General features: G+C 33.9%; 1 protein-coding gene across 1 annotated transcript in view; it reads right to left on the reverse strand.

The window, feature by feature from the left end:
- Positions 1-13,312, reverse strand: part of LOC111085380 (protein CASP-like) — a 300,479-nt gene that overhangs the window by 151,877 nt on the left and 135,290 nt on the right. The window contains exon 3 of the mRNA XM_022383664.1: positions 9,285-9,411. Coding sequence (XP_022239372.1) covers positions 9,285-9,411 — 127 coding nt within the window. The remainder of the gene's footprint in view (positions 1-9,284; positions 9,412-13,312) is intronic.

Here is a 13,312-nt window from a genome sequence, read left to right on the forward strand (position 1 = left end):
CTTCTGGGGGCTAGATCAAATTGAAGAAATAAACTTAAACACGTAAAAACTCACTAATACAACATAGTTTTTGTGTGTGAGTAGCTTTTGGGTATTTTAATCGCAAAAACAAATACACTTCCTATTCTGTAAACAGTTTTGTCAAAACGTCCTCAACACTTCCGATCGTAAAAAATTCAAAACATTTGTAGTCTTGCGTTCACTACAATCTTTATAACGAAATGTGACTTGCAATTTATTATTTACTAATCTGGCAGTACTTTAAACTAATCTTTTACATATCGTTAAGTTTATATAACTTATATACAGGCGTTGGAAGAAGGAAGCTTCTCATCTCCAACTTTGCCACCTACCCCCCCCCCCCCACCATAAAAAAAATTAAAAGTTTTACGTTTTTCCTGACTTGAATTTAGTTTCTGCCAAAATAACGACTATAGATTCTAGACGTATTTTGATAGCTGCAGGTAAATCTTCGAAAAAATACAGAGATTATGGCAAGAAATAGAAACATTCGTGTAAGTTATTCATTCAACTTATTTTAACATTATCTTCGTTTCTGTTTCATCCTCACTTTCATTGTATCTAGGTCTCTGTTACATCAAAATAAGTCCAAACTGCTAATATTTTGGGAAGCATGCTACCGACATCTACAGTTTTTCACCTGCCGACGACAAGTACGCTTCTGACAAGCTTGATCCACTCCCATATTTTGCCCAACCTCCAAAACATATTTTGATCCACTCCCATGCTTTGCCCAACCTCCAACACAAATATTTTGATCCATCCGACTATAATATAATGTTAATGTAACCGTTGGATTGTCAACTTGAAGATTTTTTTGCGTGTTTGTCAATACCTTATCCTTCAAACAATAACTGTACAGATATAATATGTATTTTCCGTACCCTGATAAAAAACCATAACAAAGATTGTTTTAACTATAGTGTTAGAATATCTCTCACTTTCAATAGCAGTTCAGAAATTAAACGTGGAAATTCTAGCATTGTCGTATTTACACATACACAACTCTCCAAACGCCAGGTTTACTTTTAGATATAAATAATAAAAACAATTTTATTACTTATATGACAGCTTGATGGTTAGGAAACTCGACTCGCAATCTGCGGGTCGAGGGATCAAGTTTGTTTGTTTGTTTTTTGAATTTCGCGCAAAGCTACACGAGGGCTATCTGCGCTAGCCGTCCCTAATTTAGCAGTGTAAGACTAGAGGGAAGGCAGCTAGTCATCACCACCCACCGCCAACTCTTGGGCTACTCTTTTACCAACGAATCGAGGGATCAAATCGCGTCAACCAACATGTTCGTTATTTCAGCCTTGGAGGCGTTCTAACGTGATGATCAATCCCACTGTTTGTTGGTATATAGTAGTCCAAAAGATGGCGGTGTTGATGGTGACTAGTTATCTCATCTCTAGTCTATCAATTCGAAATTAGGAACGGCTAGTGCAGATCACCCCGAGAGTAGCTTTGCGCGAAATTCAGCAAACTTATTTGAAAAAGAATGCCATTTTTTTCGTGGTGGTTCAAAATACCAAACTCATATGGTAGTGCTCTCTAAGTGGATATACATGTATATATATATATATATATCCATGGTCTAAAGGGAAATATATATATATATCCATGGTCTAAAGGGGGATATATATATATATATATATATCCATGGCAATGAAAGAGTTATTTGAAACTTTTTGCGTAACAACATTCATGTCGAAATAAATAAATTGTAATGAAAAATACCGCTGTATTTAAAATCTATATAGCAATAAAACATGACGTGAGTTTGTGTCTTAAGCAAACACAGCTACACAATTAGCTAGCTATCTGTGTTGTGCCCACCGCGGGTATCGAAACCCATTTTTAAGCTTTATAAGCTTTTCAGACGTACCGCTGAGCCTCTGGGTGACAACATTGTGTGATTAAAAAAAAATCTGTACATTTTGTCTTGCTATAGCATTTCTGTGTTCATCTTTTCATCTGTATGTGTAAACATTAAAAGTAAACACAAAGAACATTTTAAGTTTATTACCCTAAAATTCATTAATATAAGCGTATATGGAAACAGTGTAAAAAATCTCAACTACTAGACTTAACTGTGAAGGAGGAGCACAGAAATGGTGCAAAGAGTTTGAAGCCTATAGGATGAACTAAATTCTTTACAAAAAAAAGTGTGCTCTGAAAATAGCTCTAGCAAAAACATGTAATCTTCTAACCGCTCCTGGCGACCATTAATCAGGTAGGTAAAATACATAAAACGGTGTTAAGTGACGTAATTGCTCAGTGGTCTGATACAACCAACTAAGCTGTAACCATGACATTAAGAGTGCCATCTGGCGAGGTTTTATGGTGAAGCATCAAGTTATAATTTATTCATTCTTTTCAAGTCAGATAAGCTAGAAAGGGTGACACATACTTAAAAATAATATAGTATAAATTTATTATGTAAAGATAATAAACGAGTCTTCTAAATACATAGACAAAACATATATATATATACGTATGTTTAAGTAGGCGTTATTTTGTAATCAGAGTAAGCAACAAACAAGTAGAAATAAAATAACATAAAACTATCTACTAGTATTAAAATCCTGTAGCGTTGTAAAAAAACAAAACAAGCTATTCAATAAGCTATCTGTGCTGTGTCCACCACGGGTATCGTACTTACAACAGAAATAAGCAAAACATATAACGGTATACACGTGATTAACCAATCTACGAAAACAACAGCTAACAGTTTCAGCACTAGATGTGAAATTCTAGTCATTGAACAAAATAGGAGAAACAAACCATCTATGTGGTTCAAAGACATCATTATAAGCTGATGTCTTTCATTTTTGATTAATATAGTATAAAATTCAACGTATTAATTTCCTGAAACATACTTTTTTAATGTTAGAGTATTAACGCAGTTCTTATAGTCCCAGTGACGAAGTCTTGGTGGTTAGAGGCGATTGACTCACAACCTACAATCTGAGGGTCAAGGGTTCGAGTCCCTTTAAGGAGTGAGGCAAGTATAATGCGATGGTTAATCCCACTATTAATTTGTAAAGAGTAACCCAAGAGTTGGCGGTGGGTGGTGTTCACTAGCTGTCTTCCCTCTAATCTATCTCTTCAAAATTAGGGACGGCTAGAGTAGATAACCCAATGATGATACTCTTCAGAATTATGTTTTTGTTTCGAAACCACCAGCTTAAACTACTCGAGAAAAAAAGATAACACAAATGAAATAACAATTCTGGTATTTTAACGTGTACAAAAAAGGGCCAGCGCCATTAGCTCAAATCAATATTTAAAAGGACACTTACACAAGTTACCCCTAGTTTCTGTTATTTTTAATTCAAATGAGGTAAAATATTCGCTTAGCCTTGCACAGCCACCATTTTGAACATGCGGGCCTATCACAACTTATTATAGCGAAAGCAATTCTAAGGTTTTCACTTACTTCCATACCAAACTGTGGTCTTGTCAAATTACCACATGTAACAAACTGTATAACAAACGCCTTCAACTAAAAGTAATTATTCGTAAAGTTCCGTAAAAACTGGTTGAGAAAAATTTCTGAAGTTCATTTATCTCCCAGCATAAACCACAATACGTCTCTATGTGTTACTTGACTTATTGTACGTACATTACTAGAATGATCAGTATGAGAGACAAAAGTGGGCAGCTATTGTGTCCTGATGGTGGTAACGAAGTTTGGATCCATTTCTTTCTTTCTTTTAAGCATTTCATTGAGAGAGCTAAAAGCTAGCACAATGTGCCAGTTGCGGTAGTACAATCTATAACATCAGACATTTCTAGCACTGTAAAAAAAAAACTAATGTATTCAAATCATTAACATACTACTCTTTTATCCCTTTAAGAATGAGATCATACGGTTTTAAGGCTTAATGTACAAAGCAGTGACATATGCACAAACCTATTCAGATGTCAAGGTCCACAGTGAAACCGTGCCCTCAAGATCTAGACAGTCTGTTTACCAATCAAATTTCAGCACACAAGAGATCGAGAACTGATAAAAACGTTGGGGACATAAGGGGGGAGGGAGAAGGAGGGGTTATCTTTAGCCTTCTCTTTAAGATATGTGCTATAACATTGACATGGTCTACCTTATAAAAAAGCACTCACTGTTTTACTCGAATCTCCGAGTATAAAGAAAGCATGTTTCGTTAATACTTGAAAGGCCTCCACGTGTAGAAGTACCAGTAAGTATATAATAAAGAATTCAAAAATTTCAAAGTATGACATCAAACACGGACAACACAGTTCGTGAAATCAGTCCGAAAAGACAAAAATGGCGTGCATTTGTACGGAGCTGATAAAGTAGGGTCACTTTCCTCTCATAAGAAAATAATTAGCGAAAGAAAGGGATTATTCTTAGACAAAAGATAAGCATACAGATAGACAAGTAGATAGATGGAACAATAGATTGACTAATAATACGGATATTTTTCATTTTACTCTATATGACGTATAATAATAATAATACAACTTGGGACGAAATGTAGTACAACGCACTTGCTGGTTAAAAGATCAGAAGTTCTCAGTATGTCTCTTCAGTGTAGAAAAGGCAAATCTATCAACAGTTATGATAAGATAAAAGTTTCAACAAAACATAAACAAGTAATAACAAAGCTATGTACTGATCAAAGTTTTATTTCTCTGGAAATAGAAATAGGGATCCCTAAACAACGAAAAGAAATCTTTCTACATTGGAAGGAAACAGTTTCTAGACACTTTCATATAAAAGTAGTGTGTTTCAGTTGAATAATGGCATTTTAATGAGAGTTGAAATATAACTACTAAACGACTTTGAATTTAGCAAACGCTTCTCAGTCCTTTTAGATATTAACTAAGTATCTTATATTCTAATTATTCATTTAACTAATCCATTCATTAATGTATAATTTTAATAATTTAAGATACACTTTTGGGGGAGAGGAGGTGGAAGCATGACCAAAAGCGCCACCTCAAAGTGTGGCCTGGATGAATCTAAAGTACTTCAAAATTAACAAATATTTCTCAATCCTTTTTCACATTAACTAATTATTTGATATTTTATTTAATTATTTGTCTATTTAGCTGACTCATTAATTAATTAATTTAATTATATACTCGTTGCACACAGAATCAACGCAATTAGAACATCGTTTTTTTAATGGGTTCACACACAGATCTTTAAAGAACGATAACTAAAACCTGTAAAAATTTACAATTTTCGCACCAAAATACTAAGTTTTAACCTACAAATATTTATCTCGTACAGTCTAGTTAAGAAGTTGTCTCATTTTATTGTGTATAAATGTTTCTTTTTGCCTTTTATTTCCTTCTATGTGATTAGACAGGTCTTATACAATCGTACACGCGCGGTCTGTAATATTTTACATGTGGTTCGATGTCCAGCACCACAATCTACGAAAGATACTGTCTGTCACACATAAAATTTAGGTTGACAAACACATTTTTTAGAATCAATCTCATGAGAAGAATCGCCATGCACTTCGGTAGAAAGATAAACATAAAAATCAACTGATAACATTTTCGTAATTCGTTTTTTGTTTTCTACAGAAAATTACATGAGCTCAGCTTGATACACGGATCCCAGGCTATGTTAAATTACAAGCTGATAGATAATGTACCTTTACCTCTCAAACATTATGGATTTCAGCGAGAAACAATCATGAAGACCAGTCAAAAGGCTTGTATAAAACGAAATCATTTAAATAACAGCTAGATGAAGAACTGCAAACATCCGTTACACTAGCGTGGCTGTACATTAGGGTTAACTGCTCGACATTGATCACCATAGGACTCGTTTAGCCACACCAGGGTTAACCACTCATTATTCGTTATCCCAAGACCTGTGTGGCTATACACCAGGATTAACCACTCATTATTCGTTATCCCAAGACTTGTGTGGCTATACACCAGGGTTAACCACTCATTATTCGTTATCCCAAGACCTGTGTGGCTATACACCAGGATTAACCACTCATTATTCGTTATCCCAAGACCTGCGTGGCTATACACCAGGGTTAACCACTCATTATTCGTTATCCCAAGATCTGTGTGGCTATTCACCAGGGTTAACCACTCATTATTCGTTATCCCAAGACCTGTGTGGCTGCACTCAAACGTTACTACTCTATATTCGTCATCCTAGTACTCGTGTGGCTATACACCAGTGTGTTTAATCACCCATCATTCGTCATCCCAAGATTTATATATCCATATACCAGGGTTATCACTCAACTTTCCCTATCATAATACTTACGTGGATATATACAAGTCTACATTTGTCACCCCACGACTTGTTTAGCTACACACCAATTTCCACTCTACATTTGTCACCCCACGACTTGTTTAGCTACACACCAATTACCACTCTACATTTGTCACCCCACGACTTGTTTAGCTACACACCAGGTACCACTCTACATTTTCAAAATAAAATAAAATGCACACAGAAACGAAATTATATATATATATAGGGCGATTCAGAAACCCTTTGAGAAATAAGTATAGGAAAATAATTATTAGTAGTATGAAATGAGGCGTTGTGGACCTACTTCATGAAATTACCACTGACGTTATTCAGTCATTTTCAAGGTCATGTCCTTCGGAAATTTTATTAATATGCATTGTACACCCAGCATGTCAATGGCAATGTTGTAGGCAGTAACAAATAAAACATTTAAAATGGTTTCCTCGTCTTAAATGATGGCCCACGCCCAACTGCCAATCAAAATATACTTATTCTAACCCAAATATCACTGACATAATAATTCCACTTACAATTTCTATAAGTCATCAATGAGTATGTGGATTAAGCAAGCCTGAAAGTACTGTAACAACATGTTTAACCAATTGAAATCCCCGTTCTGTTTCTAATGAGGTTACAAATATATGGGGTTTACTTATATTATACACGCAAGGATCATGAACATGTTACGTACAAGTTGAATTAAAACATTTTACCAGGTTTATTATTCAATTAAAATATTTTGTGGCGTTTATTAACACTAGATCAACTTTTACCACGTTTGAAATATTGTATAATAAATAAACAGTATTTTCTTTTCTTGCATCGTTTAGATTTAAAACTGAAAAACTTTCTCCGCATCTAAAACTTTCTTGAGACAAAAGTAGTTCTAGCGCCATTTATAGTTTTTGATGTTAGTTTTCCACCGTTTTGTTTCCAACGTTCATATTCATTTTAACACTTCTCTAAGCTCCTACTTTTCTTATGATATCAAGTTATGTTACACGAGCTTGCAAATGAGACAACTTTCATGATTAGACAATAATATTTATGCTGATTACCAATTACTTGGTTATGAGTTTATTTCGTACTTCTTACATATTATAATGAAACATAAACTAGTAAATAAAGAAAGACATAAGCATCTTCAATCACTTTTCCTGATTCTTTTCTACCCAACATATAAGATTGTACATTGTAATTTGACTAAGTACAACCTTTTTCACGTGCAAGCTCAGAACCATGATGCGCCAGACTTCGTCACCTGACCAGAAGCCGCAACCCTAAGCTTGTTTCTGTTAGGTCGTCTTTTAGATATGATTGTCGTTTGTCACGAAGGGCTGTTCTCTTGCACGCCATGAAATAGCATTAGTCTGCGATAGATATTAAGGTTTTATAGCCTAATCACCCATTTGGTTCTCTTCAGTTTCTTTGGAAAGGTAGCTAAAATATTATACTTAAGGCATATAGCCGTGTAATCCGATTTGTCGAGAAATGTCGACAAGATATCGACGGAACGGGTTAAAATCTGTCTGAGAGTTCGTGCACCAGTGCTGTGTTTGTGACAGTTTGGTTTTCATAGATTTTCACACTGTTTATTTATTTTTTAAGAAAACACAATAATCGCATTAAATTTAACACTTGTGTATCACAGCAAATTCCTACCTTCGATTATTCAGCTGTCCGTTTTAATCTAAGCAAACTGCTTTTGGCCTAGTTGTTGATGAAACTGGGCATGGGAAAAGAGGGATTAGCCTACTACATTACAGGGGTAGCATCCATTTTGGTTCCTCATAAATTTCGATATATTTACAATTTTCCCAACTTGAATTGGCTCAAAATAATGACTCATTATAAAGAGATAAAAGATTCTAAAATACATGATAGTATAAAATAGAAAGTCACGTAAATCAGCCATTAAATGCTTATTTTCACATTAACTTTGTTTGTGTTTTTCCTCAGGTTTCTGATACCCATGTATAAATACGTTTAAGCTTATACTAGCATTGTCTATTTTAAATCAAATATATTAGTTTTTCTAAAAATGGGAAAGATGACATACTAAGTTTGAAATCCAACTTTACATGTTCATTCTAAAATTTAAATTCTTGAAACGAACCTATGAAAGACTTTCTTTTTTTTTAGCTTCAGAGCTTTTTTTGAGGTTTTCTTTTGATACATTAAATTTCCGTGTCTTCTGTTGGCAAAACTGCCCAATTCTCTGTTAAAATCAAGTTATTTACTCACTTAAGAACTTATTCTATTAAAGATAAAAGTTTATTTTGAAACAAGTGACGCTTTACAACAAGTGAAAATATTAATTATGAAAACACATTCTGTCATCTTACTATTGCTAACAATTTTTTTGCACAGTAATGGACTATAGTAAAAAATAACCCATTCTAATTAGAGGGTATTTGTACTTAAACACCACCTCATGAGAGGTAACTTAGAATAGGAAGCGGTCTCAGCAATATACTGGGATTTATTTTTTAAATAATACCAAACAATTTTACTTTTTAATCTTTCATTTCAGAAACGTAAAATATGTACTTAAATTAAATGTGTGCCAAAATTGAACACGTGAATTTGGAGTTTCAGTAATAGAGAGGGGCAGGTGTTTACTGATTTCTATTAAACTACACATAATCTAAACTGCTTTAACTTTTCGTTATAATTAATTGTCTGCGGTGTTCAGCTTCATTCTTCGATACTCATTAAAAGAAGTTATATCTCACGAAGTTTAATTTTTCAGATACTTAACATTATGAGAAATTCTGAAAACAAAACAAAAATCCCGCAAAATTAGATAAAACAAATTCCTTTCATATAGTAAAAAAAAATCTTTTAAAGAGCAGTTCTTTCAATCAATAATTTGCTCATGCAGCTAATGCATCCAAACGCTGTGTGTGTGTGGGAAAAGATCATCAAATATTTGATGCTGAGGTTCGTTGTTATCACACGTTTGATTACAGACAAGTTCACATAACAAGAAACAACTTACCTGGAAGGTCAATAATTTTTTTATAAACTGCTAAAAAGGCCGCTTCTGCAGCTTTGCTTCTTCTGCACAGACTATCAATTTCACTTTGGAAACTCTTGAGTACTGGTGCTACCACTCTTCTGGTTTCCTGCCCAATGATTTAACGATAATATATGTATTTATTGTTTGCTTTATTAAGATGATTCAGTAAACAGCACATGGATACCAAATCATTGCTTTTTATACAAAAGTTAATAAGTAACTCTAACAATAGATGAGTTCAAATAATAACGTCACTTTTCAAAATTGTAGCTTATATATCAATTCCTTATTTATATATATATATAGTACGTTAATTTGTACATATAATCATCATGAAATTCCACAATCCTAATGTTAGCTTAAGCTCTCTTAATTACGAACCTTGAAAACAATAATCAGATTATTTTTTTCGCATTATAACAATATTTCAAACTAATTTTTTTCTCTCCATACCCTGCAATGAATTTAGTCATCAATTTCATGAACAATTCTTGTTATTTTTAATTCATGCCCACAAGGCATGATACATCAACTTTTCCTTCTTTTTCTAGAAAATAAAAAGGTGTCATCTACATATATCTGTTAGTAGATCGGATTTAAATTATTCAGAACATTCACCATAACACTGACACAAATTGGAATGTGGTGGCCTAGTGGTTAGTATAACATACTGTGAGTCTGAGGTTACTTGGTTCGCGTCCCGTTACCACTAAAAAACATCGTGCTCCGTTATTTAGAACTGTGGGTGTGTTATAAGAGTGTTGATGAAGTCCTATTATACAAACGTATCTCCTTCACTTCAAAATTAGGCACGATTAACGCTGATATTTCTCGTGTGTCTTTATGCGAAATTCAACAAGCAAAAGAAAAAATAAACAAATTAGCCAACATAGGCACTATCCTTAAGTCCATTGTTACGCCATCTATCCGATCGAATTCCTTACAACTCCAACTTTCAATGATATAAAGTGACTGAAGAATTTAAAAAATAGAAAGTTGTTTTTAACAAAGAATAGATTTCCAGTAGATTTAATTGATAGAGTTATGAAAGATTAGTTGAGCTAAATTTAAGTTAATACTGAGATATCATTATTAATAAAAAGGATATTATCAGTTTACCTTATTTGGAAACACTGTCTTCAACTGATCAGAAAAAAACACATAAGGATATGTAACAAGGGTATATCCTCAAATTAAGTTGATGCGTGTAACGAAACGAGCCATCAGGATTAATTCTTTTTTTTTTTGTACGTTTAAAGTTAATAATACAGTAGTGGCAGATGGCTGGAGTCGTATATCAATATCAACGTCCTAGATTTAAGTCTGGATCTATCATGAGATCTTCAGAATAAACAATTAAGGAACATCTGGCTTTTAGATCCAACTAGTTTTTTAGTATTAAAGAACATGCTCTGAAACAGTGTGATGAACGTCTGATGAATAAAAATATGGAAGATGTAAAATGAGTCGACAGCAGAAGAGAATATATTAATAGACAGAAGAAAAAAAAACAGAATTAAACGAAACCAGTAGTTCCACTGAATACTATTTGTTGGTTTAAACCACCCAATCAGAGGTTGTGGTTTAAATATTGCTTTCTTCTTCCAGAAAATGTTTTTTTTTTTGGTTGAAGAAGAGGTTGGCTACCATTACCCAATCATAAGTGCTTTTAGAATAGTTTCTGACTCAAGAACACGTATGACATTTGCAACCAACTACTTTATCGAACACACGAAAAGACTTTTTATGCAAAATACACATAAAAATATTATGCATTGGCACGTTTTTAAATATTCGTGGTTTGCTCCAACTATTTTAGTGAGCTTCGGTTAGGCCTTTCTTCACCTTTTCTGATAAAGCCGATGTTTATGTTGACAGTCATAGCTATTGATAATAGTATGTGAACTAAATTATATCATACGAAACCACGACCGTTCCTGCATAATTATTAAAATGTGGAACTACGTTATTATAAGCCCCCCAGTAGCACAGCGGTATGTCTGCGGACTTACACCGCTAGAATCCGGGTTTCGATACCCGTGGTGGGCAGAGCACAGATAGCCCATTGTGTAGCTTTGTACGTAACTTCAAACAAACGTTATTATAAATAGAATCATATATTTTTACCTCCATGATGATCATACCAGCATCAGATTATGCATAAACTTGGACGTAAACAAAAAGAAAGAAAACTTCTGTTTTCAATTGTTACGCCGTATTTTCGAAATTAGAAACTAAACAATAAGCAGAGATTAAAAATTTAGACTGACGAGGTCAGACGTGGCCTTAGCGGTTAGCGTGCACGAACTGTAAAACAAGGGATCATAGTTCGCGGACCGTTACCGCAAAAATGCGCTCCGCACTTGGGGCCATGGGTGTGTTATAAGAATGATGGTTAAATCTAACTATTCAATCCCAGAAAAATAGCCAAAGAGTTGGCGTTGAGCGGTATCGACTAGCAGCCTTCCCTCTTAATATATCAGTTGAATATTAGGGGCAGTGGCACAGATAGGCCTCGAGTAGCTTTGTGCGAATATCTTAAAACAAACAAACAAGTTATTCTTCTACGAAGTTATGCATTTAAAAATTTCACATGTGTTTTTACATTTGTTACTACAAACATCGTTGTCAATCCTTTCTTGCTTGGTAAATTTGAATCGTTTGAAAGTCTCTTAGGAATGTAATCATAGTAGTTAACAAGCACAGGTTTTGTCACAAATAATTTAAATGTTTAATATGCCTATATCTATTTTTTCGCCTTATATATCTACATATATATATATATGTTTAGCTATCTCATAACAACGACTGCTTTCGGAATATATTATTCGATTACGGCCAAAATATCGCCTATAGTAAACCCATCTGAAGATTCACTGTATTCTAATCGTTTTAACTTTTAGCTTTTCTTATTAATTTATACGTCACTTTTTGATTCTGTACTGTATAGTTATCTTGTTTTTGACAAGTAGTTATTAATAATTCTTTCTTCACAGACGAATTCGCGATTTCTTGAACCAAGGTTTATCTAATCTTTCTACCTTACGAGTATTTTTCCGTATGATAAATACAGCTGACTATTTATCTATAATAATGATCTTCATGTAGCTTGTTAAATCTTACGTTTGTTTCTTTAGTCTGTCTATCTGCCTTTCTCATATGTCTATTTGTCCACGTGCTTCTTGGATATATGCAAGTGCGTTTGACAGTTCTTTAATGTTTCAGAAGTAATAAAAAACACTCCCGATAGTAAAGTTTATGCCAAATTCGATAAATGAATTAGTGTCTAACGACGCCGATGATTAACTTTCAATTACTCGTTTTGTTCGCAATTTTCATTCAGAATCAAAATTTGGAATCACTCAGACAGGATTTTTCAATTAACTTTAAGCATTTAAATTTGTCGTCCCATTAAAAGTAACATATCTAAATATGCAAAATAAAAGTATAGGAACTTTGTGAAAAATGCACTTCGATAACAGGAAGCCCAATAATATTCTATTTACTCCCTTCCTTAATTTAACTGTCAGTTTCTTATGCAGTAAAACCGTTTTTTTCTTATTCTTCTTCTACATAACTCCCAAGTATAATTTTAGTTGTCTCTTGTCTATTTTTTATTAAGTGCAGTCGTTTTTTCTTCTACGTTCTGAGCTAGGTATAGTGTACCTAACAGAATGATTGGGAAGTCTAAGGTTCGAGCCCGTGAGATGCCACTAAACACACTCCGCACTTTCAGATGTGGGAGCGTTGTAAAAGTGACAGTAAGTCCTGATAATCTGTTACCAGTGGCAGTGTGTGCGGAGCAGGCGCCGCCGCCTTGTTTCTCTCTCCTCTTGGGCAACAGTGTTAAATCAGGGTTTAAGACCTTAAGATCTCTGGTTTAGTCCCTTGGTTCATGTACTGCAAAAAGTTTCATTCCGGTGGAAAATAACAAATACCATAGTATTACTCTACATTATATTTTACATATTCACCTGTTCCCTTTTTTTTTTTTTTTTTTTTTTTTT

The sequence above is a fragment of the Limulus polyphemus genome, unplaced genomic scaffold (genome assembly GCF_000517525.1).
Source record: "Limulus polyphemus unplaced genomic scaffold, Limulus_polyphemus-2.1.2 Scaffold358, whole genome shotgun sequence".
NCBI lineage: Eukaryota > Metazoa > Arthropoda > Merostomata > Xiphosura > Limulidae > Limulus > Limulus polyphemus.